At 43.0% G+C, this 20,144-nt stretch overlaps 2 protein-coding genes across 2 annotated transcripts in view; both read left to right on the forward strand.

Moving 5' to 3' along the window:
• LOC142578779 (alpha-N-acetylgalactosaminidase-like) overlaps window positions 1-11,368 on the forward strand; it is a 37,567-nt gene extending 26,199 nt beyond the window's left edge. Inside the window, exons 8-9 of the mRNA XM_075688345.1 lie at window positions 5,225-5,409; window positions 10,276-11,368. Coding sequence (XP_075544460.1) covers window positions 5,225-5,409; window positions 10,276-10,564 — 474 coding nt within the window. The 3' untranslated portion in view covers window positions 10,565-11,368. The remainder of the gene's footprint in view (window positions 1-5,224; window positions 5,410-10,275) is intronic.
• Window positions 11,369-14,126: 2,758 nt separating this feature from the next.
• Window positions 14,127-19,978, forward strand: LOC142577714 (alpha-galactosidase A-like). The gene is made up of 7 exons (XM_075687169.1): window positions 14,127-14,431; window positions 15,240-15,411; window positions 15,494-15,668; window positions 16,270-16,364; window positions 17,012-17,173; window positions 18,603-18,800; window positions 19,264-19,978. Exons 1-7 carry the CDS (start codon window positions 14,262-14,264, stop codon window positions 19,543-19,545), a joined length of 1,254 nt encoding a protein of 417 aa, XP_075543284.1. The 5' UTR covers window positions 14,127-14,261; the 3' UTR covers window positions 19,546-19,978.
• The last annotated feature ends 166 nt before the right edge of the window (window positions 19,979-20,144 follow it).

Consider the following 20,144-nt stretch of genomic DNA (forward strand, 5'->3'; position numbering starts at 1 on the left):
TCTGGAATTCACTCTGACGAGGGGCTGAAGCACACAGCTGACGCGACCTCGCCCAGTTCGAAGCGCGGGCGGCCATCTTCTCCGTTGGCGGAGTCACCGGCCGTCCGGCTCATGACGTTAGTCCGGAGTGCGCGCCCATTGGTGGATGCTCGTGTGTCTCCGCCTCGGAGGAGTAAACGCCCCCTTTTTTTTAAATTTGTATCCGACTATAGCTATCTCTGTAAGCGAAGCTTTCCAGAATAAAAAGTGAAATGTCGAAAGGGCTAAATTATCTCAAGAACACCATAGTTGACTGCTTAAGATTGGCACACCAGGCTTGTTTCAACAGTTGATTCAAAACAATAAAATAAAACCATGAGGTCCACCACTCACATTAACCCCCGTTCTACGTGGGCTAATCTGACGCCATGTGACGGAAAACGGGTCGCAGTTCCCGTGCATTCAAATATAGCGCATTCTGCTTAGTTCTCTGTGCGGAATTTTGATGTCGTCACATGCTTCTCCACTCGTAGATATGTTAATATTGCAAATATAAAATATGATGATTTAAATATGTAAATATTTCGTTCGCCCCTGAATTGTTCGGTAAAGTTCTACTGCACGTTTATTTATCGAAGGGATTATCACTTTTGATTAAAAAAAATCAACTGCTTCTTTTTGATATGGCGAAATTTTCGTTCGTTCTGATTGCTGCTATTCTAATGGTACTGTACCATATATTGTACATCGTAGTCAGCAGCGATCGCTCTTAGTCGAAATTTGAAAGCTTTCGTAACTATGTTATTTTTTATAAGCTAATGTGTGTCATATTTTACAGTCGCAACAAACAACAGCTCGAGCATAACTATAGGCCTTATAGTACACGTAGGAATCTCAAAACTTTTTACAGAGGGCAGGAGATGAATTGAAGTGACACTTAGGGGCGCTGACACGAGCGATAACACTGAAGCGATTATTTGATGCATTTTGCTAACTTCTTTGTGCATATAGTATCAATGCAAGTTCATAATTTATTTATTTTTATTCGGTGGACTTGCCTCAAGGTATATGCACAAGGAAGTTAGCAAAATGCATCAAATAATCGCTTCAGTGTTATCGCTCGTGTCAGCGCCCCTAAGTGTCACTTCAATTCATCTCCTGCCCTCTGTAAAATGTTTTTAGATTCCTACACGTACTATAAGGCCTATAGTTATGCTCGAGCTGTTGTTTGTTGCGACTGTACAATGTGGTTATTGTGTAAGCATGGCGTACCCTCATAAATCATGTTCACCACCCGCGCCAGGTTCTAGTTCTAACGCTCCACGTGAAATCCCGGAATCGAAGGTTCCCCTGCTTTTTAGAAATTGACTACATGCTCGGTTATCAATTGAGTGTTATTTTATTGGTCAGTCGTGGTTAACTTTTTTTATATAACTCAAACCGTGCACACGCCCATCCGCGAATCTTCTATCCTGGACCTCATATTCATAGACGCACAACTAGCACAATATGTTTATAGCTGCAGTGTTGTCGAAGGACTGTCAGACCAGAAAGCTGCTTTGATTGCGCTTAACTTTCGCACGCGCACCAGAGCAGTCATCATACAGAAATGCTCTTGATTTCTCCCGCGCGGACAACTCTATTACTGACATGGTCGCTTCATTGTTTGACTACCTCTTATCATGTAGTATTTCTCGCGATGTAGACAGACTGCTGGCGATATCTTGTAGCACAGTAAAACATTGCACACATCACTACGTCTTCTACAGTTCTATAAGGTGCAACGGTCGAAAACCTTGGTGCACGCGAGAAATGATTCAGGTCAATCGTTGCATTAAAAGGCTCCGGAAACGCCGTAGCTTTCCTTCTCCCAACGAGACCTGCCTACTCGCGTCCCGAAAAGCTTCACTAAATGCTGAATTCGCCGAAGCGAAACACTTTTACTTCAACAATGCTCTGGTAATTTTCGTGAAAAAAAGCCAGCCAAGTTTTGGAAAGCAGTCGATTCTCATGATCAGTACCCTTCTTCATTCATTCTCAATGAAGTATCCTGCTGTGATCCTTCGGCCATTTCTCAGGCCTTTAGGCCTTTAGCGATGCCGTCTTCACTTTGGACGACGGAACCACTTCCCCCTCCCCCTTTTAATACCACAGCAATACTAGCCCCCTTCCCAACCGCAGATATAGTCGCGACCTGTGTACACAGCCTATTGCTTAATTTAGACGCAACAAAGAGTGAAGGGCAAGATGGTACTTTAAATATATTTTTAAAACGATATTCGGAGTGGAGCTCGCCATACTTAACAGTAATCTTTAAGCGGTCATTGGAAACAACTCTGCCTTTCCTCTGGAAAAATTTTCGAATCATTCTTATTCATAAAGATGGCAAAATGCATGTATAACCAACCACAGGCTAATATACTCGATATCATCCTGCTGTAAATTGTTAGAGCATATAATTCACGTGTATATTGCGGAGTGCTTAGCCGAACATAACATTCTATCTCAAACAAAACACGGCTTTCGGTCAAGCTTTTCTATTGAATGGCAACTAATCGAGTTCACCTACGACATTGCTTCAGCATTAAATTCAAAGGGGCAGATATGCGCAATCTTCGTAGTTTACTCAAAAGCATTTCATACGATATGTTACAGTAAGCTCCTCTGTAAACTTGGATTATTCAATAAAAAATTATGAGCTCCTTGCCTGGTTAACTGATTATTTATGTTCGAGGTTTCAATACGTTGATTTTAATCATGCACCGACGGCCACAATAAATGTGACTTCGGGGGTCCCACAAGGCTCGGTCTTGGGGCCACTCTTTTTCTTATTGATATTAATGATGTTGTTGAGGTCATTGGTGATTCTTCAGTTAAAATAATATTATATGCCGATATTTGCGTGCTTTATTCTAGTGTTTCTAACCCAATTGACGAACAGGAAATAAACGAAGCGTTTTCACTCTTCTGTGACTCGAGTAGGAAATGCTAGATGGCTAATAATTTTAAGAAAAGTATATCGACATTTACAAAAAAAAAAAAGAAGAAAACCCTCTAAACTTCACGTATGGTTATAACTGTAAGATGAATATAAATACTTAGGAGTTACTTTCATGTCTAACTTGAAATGGCACAGGCACTTAGACACTATTTTCGCGTAAAGCACAGCCAAAGCTAGGTTACTTAAAGCGAACCCTTAAGATCGCGCCTAAAGAATGCAAAGTGACCGCCAACAAAAGCTTGGTAAGACCAGCACTCGCATACGCGTCCACCGTCTGGTCCCCTCACCATGTCTGCCATGTACATAAAATTGAATCAGCGCAAAAGAAAGCAATTCGATTTATTTTTCGCCGCTGTGACCGCCTCTTCTCGCCTACCTCTTATGCAGCGGAGCTATCACTGCCCCCACTAGCAATCAGGCGTAAACGCGAGCGCATCATTCTCCTGCACAAAATATTTAATCAACACTCCCGCATTAGAATGCCCACTCATTTCGCAAGTTGCACAGCAACCCGTACCATCCTTTGAACCTTGTTCCCATTAAGCCTTCTATGGAGTGTTTTAGGTTTGCCTTCTTCCCTCACACCATTGAACTTTGTAATAAACTTGAGGTGTCCTTGCATGAATTGCTTGATGATAAACTTGTTAGTCAGTTGCCCAAATATGCTTGCTAATCTTTCTTTGTTTTCGAGACTTATGTACTCTCTCTTGCGATGTCTTGCTTACGCAAGGCGGCAGTTTTTGAAAGTAATAATAATAATTTTCAAGCAGGGTTAGCGTTCAACCGCGCAAGAAAATTAGCGTGCCATCTGAAAATGCGTTTTCGCAACCTAATATATATTTTAAAGTAACTTGTCTTCTTAAGCAGTACGGTATTCAGTACATCGACGATTATTTTGCTGTTCGGCATCAAACCTGCGACCTGATGCTTAGCGACAGAACGTCACAGTCGCTGAGTCACCACGACGAACACGCTAAGCAACAGCCGACCAGACTGGTTATACTACAATAAAGAAAAAAGATGAGTTATTCTGTATCAGTCAATTACCCTTCTACAATATCGACAAACATCATTCTTACCACGATAAGACGCTTGGTAAGCCAGAAAGAGCGCAGCAACAAAAGAGACGGGTGGCGACGCCTCCTAGAAATTTCCGCACCAGATCGCTGTAACATCATTGATTTTGACAGCGTCTTTCAGGGCCTTCGTAATCCTTGAGCGATAAAGGTGGACTATATTGTGTTCTAAATAAGCTAAAGATTGAACATGGCGAGTTTTGGGATCTTTTTGCTGAGCCAGTGCGGTCTTAATACAAAAAGTACTTCGGCATTCGTTACGTTACAGTGATGTAGCGGCGTTGGTGGTTTGGCGCGAAATTCAAAAATTGAAATTTTGGCCTTTATTTTCTCTTGTATTAATCAACCTATTATTTCAAAATTAACGGCAACAGAGTTTTAAAGGAACGCTTTATCCGTCTAAGCTGATTTAGTGTTTTGATTTCGTGTCCCAAGGACCATTTCAATACACAAGTTGGACACGGACGCTTTTAACCACACTCCCAGGGTTCCCCCGTGTTTGATCACGTGGTGACGTGTCCAAAGCTTGCTTCAGCCGGTCTCCGCTGCCTATTTCTTTTATTTGATTCTTTCTTTAGCAAAAATATTTCGAGCAAGATGCCAGACCGTAGACAGCGCGGATTTTTTTAGAAGAAAATCTGAGATAGTTGAGCTACACGTGTAGAAAATTTGGCAAGGAATGACGCAGTACGTACTGTCTCTGTCTTTTTTTTCTCGTTTATTCCTCTTAGCACATCATTTTTTTTTATAAGTGCTGTTTGCCTAAGAGGAAAGGAGTAGCGGACATCACACGATTCCTCCGCCGTGGCGTGCACCGTTGCTGCAAGTCGAGTGCGGACAGTGTTTTATTTGATCTAAGAAGCGAAGCATGTAGGTTACATTTAGTCGTACAAGATAACGCAACGTGTTATTACGCTATTCAGTGAGTGCGAATAGTCGGTGCTTACCGAACGATTCAATCAAGATCTACAAACAATTCCCTCTATGCTTTCCTTGGCTTCGTTGGCCAGCTCACTTCTTGGCAAGCTCATCGATTAACCAGGCGTCCGCACACAGGATTAACCACATCCTCAATTGGCGGTATCTGGCATTTCGGAGCTGCGGCTCGGTAGTTGAGCACCCTTTTCGTTTTCAGTTCTCATTTTATTTCCACTTTTCTTCCAAACAGAAAGACGGAGTGGAGACGTGGATCCGTCCGGTGACCCCCGTGGTGGGCGAGTCTGTCTACTCGTACGCGCTGGTCTTCTTCAACAGAAACAAAGGGGGAAACACTCGAAAGCACGTCACGCAGCTCAAGACTTTGGAACTTGACCACCCGCTTGGGTACCGTGTGACCGACCTCTTCAATAACAGGTGACCTTTATGTGGGGGCAGTTTCTCCCTCTTTGACATTGTGTGTGTGTGTATGTGCGTGTGCGTGTGCGTGTGTGCGCGCGCGCGCGCGCGTGTATGTGTGTGTGTGTGTGTGTGTGTGTGTGTGTGTGTGTGTGTTTGTGTGTGCGTGCGTGTGTGTGTGCGTGCGTGTGCGTGTGCGTGGGGGGGAGCGGAGTTGCATGTCTGCACGTCTGTGTTGTTAGTTTACAACTGGAGTTTTAGCATTTAGGATAATTCCTGCAGTTTGATGCAAGCCTGGAAGGTCATGCTATGCATACTACAGCAGATCATGCCACAAGCCTTAATGACGTCACCAGCGCACCACGGCGCACGCTACTATGGCGCCACCTCGTAGACTCGCGCGGCACACTGCTTTCCTCCTCATCCTTTTACTATGCACTCCTCCTCCGATTTACGCCTCATGCTCTCAATATAGCCTCCTCCTCCACTTTCATTCTCGCGTGCTTTTCGCTATCGCCGTCTTCCACCCCCCGCGGCGCTCCGCGTTCGCTATTTCATGCTTCGCTCTCTCGTTCGCTGGGTTACGCTGAGGGTCGCTGACGCCGACGTTCATCGCAGGAACAGGAGCCTATAAGAGCTGCGCTCTAAATTCATTGAAACTCAATTTGTTAAATCTTTTATTCTTTTAGGATACAGCTAGGGCAGTTGACCTTTACCGATAAAAATTTAACATCATCATCATCATCATCATCATCATCATCAGCCTGGTTACGCCAACTGCAGGGCAAAGGCCTCTCCCATACTTCTCCAACAACCAGGGCCTAGCAAATGTCGTAAAACTCCATGACGCTACTGCCAGCTGGTAAGGAAATTTCAAGAGAGTGTCGCCACTACTTTTTGGTTTTTGCAGCTTTTCCTGCTTAGCTAGCCTGCTGTCACGGCAAAAACGACTTTATTTAAAATTGCAGAAAAGTAATTACAGCTCATGTTGTATACCAAACATGTGTAACAAACATGTATAAAACATGAAATATTAAGCTTGCATTGTAATGTAAAGTAAAAAAAAAACGTTTTTCTTTTTAATGTCATTATAACGTCACAGAAGTTGGAAAACCATACGTGTCACTCGAAGAGCGCAGCCATTTCACAGCGATAGCTCTTAAGGTCTAACCCTATAGTCGTCATGATGTCTGCCACAGTCTGTCGCTGTAATCAGAAAATATATGCCCAGAAATTACTAAGAAAAATTTCCCCCTACGGTTCGTACTTACCATTAACAAGTTTGGAGTCCAGGACTCTACCTCTTAGCCACTCTCCTTTTATTTTTATTTTCATGTTATTTATTTCAGGCGTAAATGACTCCTGCGGGAAAAATACACAGATAAACGGACTATAGTGTCTCTTTCACTTGCATGGTGACGCAGACACGTACACAGAGCACTATAACGCTCCTACGCATCATTTAAACCTGCTGTTCAGATCACAGTCGAACTTTACAATATGCACTGAAATGGCGGTAAAGATCTTACGCACTCTAATGGTAAGCTCCTTACCAATACAGAATACCAATCTGGATCAAAGCCAAATTTGTTCGCATAAATCTTTCGGTAGGACGAAAATTTGAATGAAATGAAGTGCTACTGAAACTATAGGCTCGTTATTTTCAACCAACATGCGTGTCTTTCACAGGCTGTGCATCCCAATGAGTAGAAATATATCAAGAGTTGCGCCATCGCAGCAAGTAGGCACCAAACAGTGCACAAAATGAGGATTGCGCTTGAACAAACTCTTCAGAATGACTTTCAGCCCCTCTTGCCTTTCTTTTCTGTCATGATATTTATTACAGTACATAAACTGGTTTATGTACAGGAATTATTTACAGTATTCTGAGCACCAGATGGTCATAAGTAATGTCAGCGGGATTCGCATACACTTTTGGTTAAGTGTTTAGCGTCTCCTTTCTGACGTTTAGTCAAAGGAAGAGTGTTGTTTGTCTGCTTGTTTGTTTGTTCGTTTGCCTCCAAAAGTGGCTCGTACCCACTATTGGAGATCGGCCAAGAATCGCGTCATTAAGAAAAGAATGCTTTGTTTGACGTCAATTTTCTTTGTATGTACTGCTTAGAGGTAATTTACGAAACCTTAACTAGACTGCCTTCAGAAACCGCAATTGAAGAGGTAAGGCACCAAGGCAACCAGTAAGAAAGCACTCCCAAGTAACGAACGACCTCATAAAGAAATGACAAATAATGAAAACGTCCAACTGAAGAGATCAGATAGAATTCGCGCAACTATCAAAACTGATCAGCAAGGAGAAAGTAAGGGATATTCAAAATTATAACGTGAGAAAGACTGAGGAAGCAGTAAAAAATGGACGCAGTATGAAAACAGTGAGAAGGAAACTTTCCATGCGACAATCCAAGATGTATGCACTTAAAGATAAGCAGGGTAATAACATCGACAATTTCAATGATATAGTAAAAGCAGCAGAAGAGTTCTGTACTGGCCTGCACATTACCCAGAGCGGTCATGCTGCCACCATTCGAGGTAGTAATGAACAGGACACAGAGGTCCCTTCTATATCTAGCGATGAACTTTGAAGGGCTTTGCAAGACATAAACCGGGGAAAAATGGCAGGAGAACATTAAATAACAGTCAATTTAATCAAAGATGGAGGAGATACCATGCCTGAAAAGCTTGCGGCCCATTATACCAAATGTCTCATGACTTCAAGGGTTCCAGAGAACTGAAAGCATGCCAACATTATACTAATCCACAAAAAGCGAGACGTTAAAGAATTGAAAAATAATAAACCCAATAGCTTACTTCCAGTATTGTATAAAGTATTCACCAAGATAATTTCAAATAGAATAAGGGCAGCACTTGACTTCAGTCAACCAAGAGAACAAGCAGGCTTCAGGAAGGGATACTCCACAATGGATCATATCTCCGTCATCAATCAGGTAACTGAAAAATCTGCAGAGTACATTAAACCTCTCTATATGGCTTTTATAGATTACGAAAAGGCGTTTGATTCTGTAGAAATACCAGCAGTCATAGAGGCATTACATAATCAAGGAGTACAGGATGCATACGTGAATATCTTGGAAAATATCTGCAAAGGTTCCACAGCTACTTTGATGCTCCACAAGAAAAGTAGAAAGATACCTATAAAGAAAGGGGTCAGGCAAGGAGGCAATCTCTCCAATGCTATTCATTGCATGCTTAGGAGAAGTATTCAAGCTATTAAACTGGGAAGGCTTAGGAGAGAGGATCAACGGCGAATATCTCAGCAACATTCGGTGTGAGGATGACATTGTTCTGTTCAGCAATACTGCGACCAAACTGCAACAAAAGATTGAGGACCTTAACGGAGAAAATGTAAGAGTGGGGTTGAAGATTATTATGCAGAAGACAAAGGTAATGCAAGGGAACAAGAGTTCAGTGTCGCCAATCTGCCTTTAGAGTCTGTGAAGGCGTATGCTTACCTAGGTCAATTACTCACAGGGACACCCTGATCATGAGAAGGCAACTTACAGAACAACAAATATTAGTTGGTGTGCATACGGCAAACATCTCCAGATCCTGACTGGAAGCTTACCCCTATCATTGAAAAGAAAGGTGTACAATCAATGCATTCTACCGGTGCTGACATACGGGGCAGAGACTTGGAGATTGACAAAGAAGCTCGAGAACAAGGAAAGGACCGCGCAAAGAACGATGGAACGAAGAATATTAGACGTAATGTTAAAAGACAGGAAGAGAGCGGTGTGGATCAGAGAGCAAACGGGATATAAGCGATATCTAATTGACATTAAGAAAAGAACAAATGGAGCTGGGTGGGCCAGGCAATGCATGGGATAGATAATCAGTCGACCATTAGAGTTACAGAATGGGTGCGTAGAAATGTGAAGTGCAGTGGAGGACGGCAGAAAACTAGGTGGGGAGTTCGCAGCAGCAATTAGGAATCGGTTAGCGCAGGACAGGGGTATTTGGAGATCACAGGGAGAAGCCTTCGTCCTGCAGTGGACATAAAATAGGATGATGATGATGACTGCTCGTTGCCCTATACCAATGCTGCAGCCCTGTAGAATACTGAACCTAGAGAGAGCGATCCCGCCAGCAGTTTCTAAGACTGGTTAACGCCCTCTCAACATGTGTGTACTGGATAGAATAGGCGTTCACGCCTCCGCAACTGTGAAGTACGTCTTCCCAGTTGCAGAGGCGGTCCTACGTCAAGTTTTCTGCTACATGTAATAATAGTGATTAAGCAAGTGTGTTTCTTCTTCATTGGCATTCCTCTAGCGCTCATATTGTGTTACCGGATGGCGCTGACGCACGACGTCATCTTGTTTTCTTTAATGGCAGGGTGAGGGCTATTAATGGGGCAGGCCGAATATAAATTCGAGGAAAAATGAACGAATCCAGCAGTTTGAAGCTAGAGGGTTTTATTTAGTAGAGCCCAGTCGCTATGGCAGTATAGGTAAGAGCAGGAAGAAAAGCCGAGCCTTTCCACTTCACCACCATGAGGCGAAGCTTCCACAAATGAATAGGCCTTACACTTCTAGTTCTCGCAAGGAGATTGCTTGCTCGCACCTGTGAATGTTCACTGCAACAAACACCGCATGGCCCAGTTTAAGGCTTGCTGCGCATTATACTTGTATTTCGCCACCTATCACGTCAATGCGTGGCGTCATGGGGTAAAACTGTAATTTCTTTTTTCAACACGGTAACGAAACCCAGCGATGGTTGGTGTAGCTATCGATCGCCACCTCAAACATGTCGCTTCGCAGCGCCAAAAGCACAGAAACAGTTCGAGCAACTCCTAAGATGAACGCGTTGTCCTATATTCAGCCACAACCGACATTGTACGACCATTGCATGCAGGTTTATGGGCGTGTATCGCCCTGGCAATTACTTGAAGGTGCGAGTCAACCCGTCGGGTGGTGTCGTCATGGTGAAGGCAGAGGCCGTGCAGCCGGCGCCTTCCATCCATGCAACACCATCACTGAACTTCTTACCGCAACAAGGGCTACCCGTGGGAGGCGGCGGAGTTACGGCCGGCACCATGCAGCCACCGCAGCCACAGAACCTGCCCCCTCAGGACGTCGGAAACGACATCGGCGCGCCGTCTGGTTTCGCTATGGGCACCGAACACTTGGAGCAGAGGCTCTAGTTTCCTAAGGTTTAGAGCATGACAACTACGGGAAGCGTCCGAAGTCTGTCACCATCGACATAGCGTCGTTGCTTGTGGGCGTGGGCTTGTATTTCCTGGACATTGTAGCAGCGAGGGAAAACGTGGGACCAGTATGCTCTCAACGGATGGCTATAGAGAGTTGAACAGTGTTTGCTGATAAGGAATCGTTTTATTTGCCCTAGATCATGACTTGGGGCAGACAGATAGCTATTAGTGAGGCCAGTAGAATGAACCGTTGTGATGTAGGTATGCAGTGTGTTGAAAGTTCGCTTGTTCGCGTTACATGAATTTCTCGTTATTTTCAACAAGGCAGTGCTCAGGCTAATTAGTGATAGGCCACTGCAGGTGCAATAGGTTTTGAACGAAATGACTAATGTGAGAATCTTTTAAAAAATATGAGTGTCAGTAGAATACTTTGCGTCATTGCTCTACTCGCCGTTATCATCATTTGATAGCTTCACTAGCAGACGAGCCGTTTGCGAACATCGACCTGAAAGGGTGTTCAATGCTAATATAAATTTCTTTGTGGTCTGTTAGATAGATACAACAAACAGGAGTCCTTTGTAGGGTTACGGTTAAATGCCTCGGTCTCATGGGCTGTGGAATGAAATTTAACTTGTTAAAGAGATTTTGTTTGACTTACGCTGGATTCACTGCTTTCTTCACTGTTTTCATTATAGCTCTTTTCACGCTGTTGTTTTGATTTTGAAGACCAGCAGGCTCCCTTGACGCCAGTTTCGAATGTCAACTAGATCGATTCTTGAATAAAGTGCACTGACTCGATTTTTTATGTCATCTCTTGTCTATTCACTGAAACAAGAACGTTAAACTTTCAGTGGAGCTCATTGCAGTGGAAGTACACTGAAGTGGAGTTTTACCGCCACACTTAATCTTAAAAGCTCGATTCCCACTATAGCATTGCCTGCAGTGTCTACAGAACGTCGTTAAACCCTATTGCGGTGCATAATATTTATTTTTTTTCATAGGGTCTCCTTCTGTAAAACATTTGGTGGGGTGTTTGTAATAGCATCGTGTAATAAAATTTCAATCTCAGAGCCTTTTTTTTTTTTTGTTTCCATCGGTTGAAAATATAACTTTTCTCTCTTCGGTGGAGATGTTCGTAATATAAGTCTTGGCAACAGAAAAATGAGTTTTCTTCAGCTTTGAATTGAACATATTTCCATGTTTAATGGAGGAAAGCCGTAACCTAGTGTGAAAATTAACTGAGCTGAAAGATTTGGGCTCCCCTTGCAAGGCATGCAGCGGCAGGAACCATAAGTACATCTACCTAAAATAAAACCATTTTCCGAGCATCAAAAACATCGAAACATATTAGGATATTTTCAACTATCAATACAGTTCACTGTCGAAATTAAAGACACGAACTATTCTTATAGTTATTCTTTTTTTCAAGAAACAATAAAGAAACAGAAGTTACAGAGAATCGCAGAAGTACAAATAAAACGCATATAAGAATTCAGACAAGCACATTAGCACAGAAAAAAATTGTATCATGGATACGTCACGAAATAAAGGGCTTAATGTGTCTCAAATGACAGTGCTTATCCTCAACCTTCGCTGTTAAAGCATGATTCCAGGGAAAGGGAGCATTTGTGCCCTGGAATGTGAACTGCCGGCTTTGCAGCCAACCGGAAACTATAAAATGCTGTTTTATTAATTGCAGTGGCGTGTTTTCTTTGTGGGGCATTATTTTTACGACATAAAGGACACATACGCCGAGCCTTCTTGGTCGAAAAGGAGCATCTTTCGAAAAGGGGCTGCTTAAGCGCGCGTAGCACTCTTGCCATCTTCTAACCCGTTCTTTGTAATGAAGTATTATGTAAATAACATTCACCTTACATTTATTGCATTATTTCAATGCAATAAAAAAAGCGTTGTTAAGTAGAGGTAGCTCACCTGTCCCAGAGCCGTGGTGTTGTTGGTTCAAACTCACGTCAACTGCTATAATTTTTTCTTAGGCTGGTTTCGTTTCTGACACTTCGAGCGCAATCTTACAAGCAGCCGTCATGTTGCTGGGATAACCCGATACCTAGCTCGTGACTGCTTGGCGCGACAAAATGCACTTTGTTCAATGCGTGACAAGGACGAGAACAACTTTAATTACCAAAATCACAAAAGTCAGATACGAAGTTAGCGATCTCCTGCTGAGGTTTTTGATATTCAATATGATAACGTAGCAGGGGTGATTCGAGCTTCAATGACTATAGGTCCTGTGTTGGTGCAGGAATATGACAGATGAAACGTATAGGTTTTCTTTGTGCAGGTTCAAGTGAGCTCACTTCCTATTGTTTGTAAGTTACTAAACCACAGAGGCATAGTGAATAACGGGAGGAAAAATGTTTTATACAAAAGCTGTTTAGTATCGCTTGGAACCTTTGTAAATGCAGCACAAGTAACCTAGGTAGGTTTAGGTAAACTAGGTAACTGTGTAATGCAGATTTTAACCGCTTCTCTGTTAAGCCATTTCTAATCAAGTTTTATTTTCCAAATGCAAACGTTGAGGGGGGGGGGGGGTGTAGAGGGGGCCCAAAGGCAAAAAGTGGTCATAGACCATTTGAGAGGCCTGAGTACCCGAAGTGAGGGAACCGTTGCATCAGCTTACGTGTTCACAGCTCACTAACGCAGCTAAACACCGTGACGAAGGTCTAAATGTCATCATTTACATTGGAAGCTACGTCATACCAGACAAAGAGACATCAAGTGGTATGCTAATAAGAAAATAGCTTAATAATAACAAAATATATGACTAAGCTCTTTGACAACAGCAAATTCGGGATAATGTAGAAAAATTAATAACCATACAAAAAGAACTAATAAAGGTACAGAGCAGTTGAAAAGGAAGAAGGGAACTTAATAGGAAAGAAAACAAAAGCGAACTTTAGCGAGGAAATACGAACAAGTCCATTATTTTGCAATCTTCTGTACGCGGTAAGATTACCATCATACTTTTCACCTTTATTTATAGACAACACAAAAGGAAGTCCGCATGTCCAGTGCACGCGTGTACACTTTGCGTGTACACGCGTTGCGTGTACGTAAATGCTTTGCGTGTACGTAGATAGGCACGGTGAATACGTATATTAGACACTCTCGTAAAACGCCGCCTCTTTGTCGATCACATATAGAAGACAAATAAAACACTCAACAATCAAATATATCCTTCAGACTTGTAACACTGCATATGAAGAACAACAACTCCGGTGAGCAAGAACTTTGTACATCAGCGATGTACCGAAAGGCTTTCTTCTACAGAAAAAAAATTGTGTCTATGTTCCGTGCAGTGGTCGTGCCAAGAATAAGTGTACAATAATTAATGTGTGCATGTGGCAAACAAATATATATATATATATATATATATATAGACACATGCCGTTTTGCTTTTTCTGGGGATAAATGCCTACAACATGGAAGTACATCTGTTCCACTATAGAAAGCGCATCGCTTTGAAGTCCACAGAAATCAATAATGAACATGCCGCTGTTATATCTGCGAGAACAGGTGAGATAACCCAGTCTGTACATCGCAGCTCATATCGTTCATTTAAGACAACTGTAGCGTATCCATACCTCGATAACAAGCGACACGCAGGAGCGACCCGCTTTCGACGTTTCACAGAGCGCCGAGTGAGTTCTGTTTGCTGTTCAGAAACGCGGCAATGGCAATCTTGCAATTTCTACGGTTTTCATGGACGCTTGTTTTTCTGCTCGCGCTGGACGCCGAGTCCCTGGAAAACGGCCTGGCTCGCACTCCACCCATGGGTTGGATCACACGGACGAGATTCATGTGCAATCAGTGCGCCCTCGGCCGCTACGAAAACTGCCTCACGTGAGTTGGCATGCGGCCCGCGAAATCCGCTGATATCGCAATGACAGCGTGTGTGACTGCACGGTACTTGCTGACCAACAGTGGGTGAACAAGAGAATCCTGAGCACGGACTCAAAGCTTCAACAACCTGTCTACGTCATGAGACTTGCATTCGCCGGGTCTCGTCTTCGTCAGGCTGACAAATTTCCTTTGTTAGATCGTTGGATCTAGGCTCTGGCTTGTCTTGTTCCCCCACTGCCAATCTATTCAAGTTTCCCTCTTCCCGTGGTCCTTTCTTGTGCAGTACTTACGCCATTTCAAGATTAATTTACTGCTGCATCAGAATTAGATAACATGTCAAGACCTGTCGCCTGCGTTCAATAGAATTTTCGGTGATCCAGAAATGGTAAGGACTAACATATGAGCAATCCTGCGTAACCTTGAGTTTTATCTGCGAGTAGCCCGCCTTAACCACACTACTTAAATTGTACTTAATTGAAGGTACCAATAAAGAGGCATGGGTATGCTCTGATACATCTCGCAGAGTAAGAAAAACACAATGTTGTGACGATAATAGCAACGCAAAATTACAATGAACCTGACAGAGATGTTATTTCCTGACATAAAGGAAGCATTTACAAATGGTTTTCCTCCGTAATAATCATCGTTTCAACCCTAAATACTAGTTACTTGAGCAGTGAGCTTCGCAAATCATCATCGCATCGCTGATAGCTTCTCCTGCTTTGTGGTTGCGCATGCTGCAGTCTACATTTCAATTGGGTAATGAGTGTTCTTATATAACTCTTTTATTTACTTTTTCTTGCTCTAGTCACAGCCTTATCACCGAAATGGCTGACCGCCTAATGTACGATGGCTACAAGGCTGCTGGCTACGAGTACGTAATTATCGATGACTGCTGGAGCTTCTATTACCGCAGCCAAGGGAAGCTGATTGGAGACACGCGGCGTTTTCCGCGGGGCATAAAATCAGTCGCTGAAGAGGTATCACGATAATTTATTCGGTTGTGATAGCTTGTTTCGACTGCATCGCAGCTTACTCTCGTTCTTTTTCTTCTGGGTCAAGGTCCACGGCAGGGGACTCAAGTTTGGTATCTACACCGACATTGGGACGAAAACATGCGGAGGCTACCCCGGAAGCTTCGGCTACTACAAAACCGACGCTCAGACGTTCGCTGACTGGGGAGTGGATTACGTCAAAGTTGACGGCTGTTCTGCAGATCCAAAGCAAATGGACGTTTGTAAGATTTTACTGACGGCTCAAAGGCGTTCATTTGCACCACCTGGGTGCTACTATAAAGCTTCGAGCATTGTGAAACAGCAGGCTGTTGTGAAAGTATACTTGCGATCCTGATAAGCAACTGATATATAGTAAAGTTGGAAACTCATCCTTGCCTTTCTTGTCCGTTCCCTAAGCGCTGAAACATTTACAAGCGGACAGAATATTAAACCTGCTGTTCATGTAGCTTTCTATAGAATGCTAATTAGGCGTAAAATTGAGCTAGAATGTCGGCGACAAGTTTGAAGTGGTAGCGTCGATACCTTTTGCTAGTAGCGATCGCTATAAGTGGCTCAAAATTTCGCAAAAAGAAATTCTCCCTCACGTTTTCTAATATGACTAAAGAATTAACAAGGCTCCCATATAAACTTCGGTGTTTTCTTGTGTTTTTTCATCAGCTGGACAATCTATTCAGTCCTTTGAAGCACTCTGCAGGCACTTCAGGTTTCGGTACGGCAGTCTAATCACCAATGTGAAAGGAAAAACTGAGCCGTGCCTTCAGTGACCTGTCGTTAGAGGCCAGAAATAGTTTTATGTGAACGCTGTAAATGCCATCGCTGCAGTGTACGTGGAAATGGGCGAGGCTCTCCGGTCAACTGGAAGACGAATGATGTATTCTTGTGAGTGGCCTCTGTACCAGCAGAAAGCTGGAATTATGGTGAGCATGTATTCAACTTATTGCAGGCTGCAAGCACGGCTGCCTTCTTTCACCGAGAGATCATTATTGGAGTTTAAAAATAGCGCTACCTTTCCAGCCATGTGCGCTCAAAGCTGGCTAAAGGCCGGATAGGTAGCGGTAATGGTAGAGAGGTAACGCTAGCGCTACAAAGGACTCTAGTAGGGACGCTACATGACACCTTGGCGTTGTTTCTTTGCTAAGTTTTACGGAAACAACTAAGCGGTGAACGTGATATATCTGGCATGATATCTGTTGCAGAAGAAATAGCATGTGGCATTTTGTAAGTTGGAAAGGAGCTCTAACAAAAGGAACTATATACTATGTGCACGTTCAGCACATATCGAAACATAGTCGCAAGAACAGTTAATTGCTCATTTAAAAACCTCATCAGCGATATGTATAAAGACACTGTTCGACTGACATACACTGATTCAATGTATATTTCTTTTTAATTAAATCTATTAACTGATTCACGTGATGTAATATTTCGCGATATTGTAGTAGAGAACCTGATCACGACGACAGCGCGAGCGTAGCGACGCGAGCGTCATCATTTACACTGAATTTCACGAAATATGTCATACGTGTATGAAACATGCGCTGTTTCTTTCTTTCGCTCTCCTTAGCCCAACTACAAGAACATATCAAAAACGTGCAACTTGTGGCGGAATTACGACGACATTGGCTATTCCTGGGACAGCATCTACAATACTGTCAAATATGAAGCCACCAACCAAGAAATATTGGCAGAAGTGTCGGGGCCTGGCGCTTGGACTGATCCCGACGCGGCAAGTGATTCGAGAAAGTTTTCTTACTAATTAGAAAAGCACTAATGACATGCATGAAAACCTCGATCCCCAACGCCCATAAATGATTCTCTCTCTAAACCTTTCTAGACATGTCGTATTAATTTTTGAAATAATTTTCCCAGCTCTTCAGTGCGAAAGGTGATTCAGCAACACAAGAAATCATGAGAATAACAAGAATGGCCCGTTGTTTCTTTTGCTTTTTTCTCATTGCTTAATGTTGCATACTCCCGTCAACCAACGTCACTATACCGATAAGTCAACAAGTGAAAACGGTTTATTTTCAACAGACTTGGTGGAGCCAAAGGCAGCTTGGGGGCGTCTGGGATCCTGTACTGAAAGCAGCCTAACACAATTTTGTTTTACAGTTGTTCCGTTCTGGCAGAGGGGACTATATATAGTGTTTGTGAGAAACAAATATGGTAAATAACCAGTATAATGGGCTCATCGTAAATGCTTGTATTCGACTGCCGATGTCATCACGAGCACACTTAGGCACCCATTTCCTCTACTGTCCCACGAGACCATCTTATTTTTAATTTTCTGAGGCACTCTGATTACTTTTCGATAATCCACCAATAACTAGCTGGACAACCTTTGGCACAGCCTGTGACATATGAAAGAACTCTTCCGAAACCTCGTAAAACTTACGTCGCCGTCCGCATCTATTTCGTTTCACGTATACATTTCTAGCGAGAAAAATTGGCTCCTGCTAAATTCACTGTGAAAGCTTAATGTGCTATTCAGCTCGACTTTTCATGTCCTTTCATGTCTTTCAAGTTTTTCATGTTTTTCATGTGTTTTTTCTTTCATGTCCTTCATATCCTGCGCCCGTCTTTTTCTGCATTTTCTTTACGCCTTTAAACATTTGCACTGACCCGACGCGGTTGCTTAGTGGCTACGGTGTTGGACTGCTAAGCACGAGTTAGCGGGATGGAATGCTGGCCACGGCGGCCGCATTTCGATGGGAGCAAGGGCGAGAAAAGAATACTGAGAAAGGCAGGGAGGTTAACCAGAGCTAGTTCCCTACCTTGTACGAAGGGAAGGGTTACGGGGGATCAAAAGAGAAAGAAAGTGGAAGCGGGAGATAGAGAGAAAGAGAGACGAGCACTAACAAAGCGCGTACACTATAGAGCGGTAGGGGGCGGCGTTCTGAAGTCTATCGTGATGCCCCGTAGACCGCAGGAACCCTAATAACGCAAGTAAGGGTGGGGGCAAAATGCGAAAACACCCGTGTACTTAGATTTAGGTGCAGGTTGAAGAACCCCAGATGGTCAAAATTTCCGGAGTCCCCCACTACAGCGTGCCTCATAATCAGATCGTGGTTTTGGCACGTAAAACCCCATAATTTAATATTCAACATTTGCACTGTGCATTGTGCGAACCGTTTAATTGAGAATGCATATTTCAGATTGTTGCTGGAAACTACGGCTTGACAATCGAGCAAGAGCGCATCCAGATGGCTTACTGGGCCATAATGGCAGCACCTATGATCATGTCGAACGACCTTCGAAGCATTAATAGGGAATCCAAGGAACTGCTGCTCAACAAGTACATAATAGCTGTCAACCAAGATCCGCTGGGACTAATGGGAAGACGCCTGTCAAAGGTAAACGCGCGCCTTTTGCAACATAGATCTTTGAGTGATAGAATAATTTGTGAGAAACATAACTTGAATGGTCACAATGCCTGCTTTTTTGTTGTATTTTTGTTACCAAATTAGCATATCGGCAATAATTACCACAATAAAAATTTTTAGAATCGAACATCGCTGTGGCTATTGTTAAAGTACTTCATGACAATCTAGTAACAAGATTGTAATAATCACCATACAAAATTTGAAGAAGTGTCAAGTTTTAACGTTGCCTAAACATAAAATTTATGGTAAAGAAAAATTAAGAAGTACCCTCCGACTGGAGTGAAACAAGCTTGCTGTAGCGTCATACAAGAACAAATATCTTGCAGTAATAGATAGTGCTTATTTTTTGCACACTTGGCAATCCACAACCCTGTGTTTCGCGTCTTAGTCTGGTCTTCCAGTTTAGTCATTATGCTTATTATCTACTGTCCAGATAAATAACACGGAGCTCTGGGCCAGATGGGTAACTCCAAAACTGCCCGATGGTCGCATGTCCCTGGCTGTTCTTGTACACAACGACAACGTCCTTGGTGGACCCTCGAGAATAGTTCTTGGAATCTCTGATCTAGACCTGGATAGCCCAGATGGTTATCAGGTCACGGACTTGGTTCATGGCAACACATTTATCGGAGTCTTCTACCCAGGCCAGAGCCTCACAGTAACCCTGCCACCATCGGATCTTTTGTTCATCAAGGCCACTGTGATCCAAGTTTGAAAAGCTCAAGGGACATCTGAAAAAACATGATAGTTGATTTAGGTGTCTTGGAAAGACATTGGAAGCACCTTCGCATCAAATGTTTAGAATTTAGGTGAATTCCTTAGGTCATTGTGCGCTATGTCCTCACGCTATGCCTCTTCGCAGGCCTGTGAGCTCTTTCTAAATAAATAAACAATAGCACCACGCATTACGGTAGTGGCACAGCATGATCGTCCCAGTTCGCCTCTGTGTTATTTTTCATATCCTATACCTGTATCATTTTGTCACGCCACTAGACGCTGTATTACTCCCATGAGATGAGCTCAGGGCGCCGTAGCAATGTCTGTTGCCTTCCATTGTGTCACTCTATGAAGTAAAAAAAAATAAAAATAAAACGAAGAAGCATCATTATGTTCCTCTTTAATAGTGATATTAACCGAAAGGTGCTTGTCTCGACGCTTTTAAACATTTTACGTTATCATATATAGCGATCGCCTCAAATATATATCGGCAAATAAATTTATAACTACATGGCAGAAAACGGCGACAAACATATGATGTAGGTATAACTGCACTACTTTTGCTATAATTCGAAAAAAAAAGAGTAGTACATTATC

Source organism: Dermacentor variabilis, chromosome 4 (genome assembly GCF_050947875.1).
Source record: "Dermacentor variabilis isolate Ectoservices chromosome 4, ASM5094787v1, whole genome shotgun sequence".
NCBI classification, from domain to species: Eukaryota; Metazoa; Arthropoda; class Arachnida; order Ixodida; family Ixodidae; genus Dermacentor; species Dermacentor variabilis.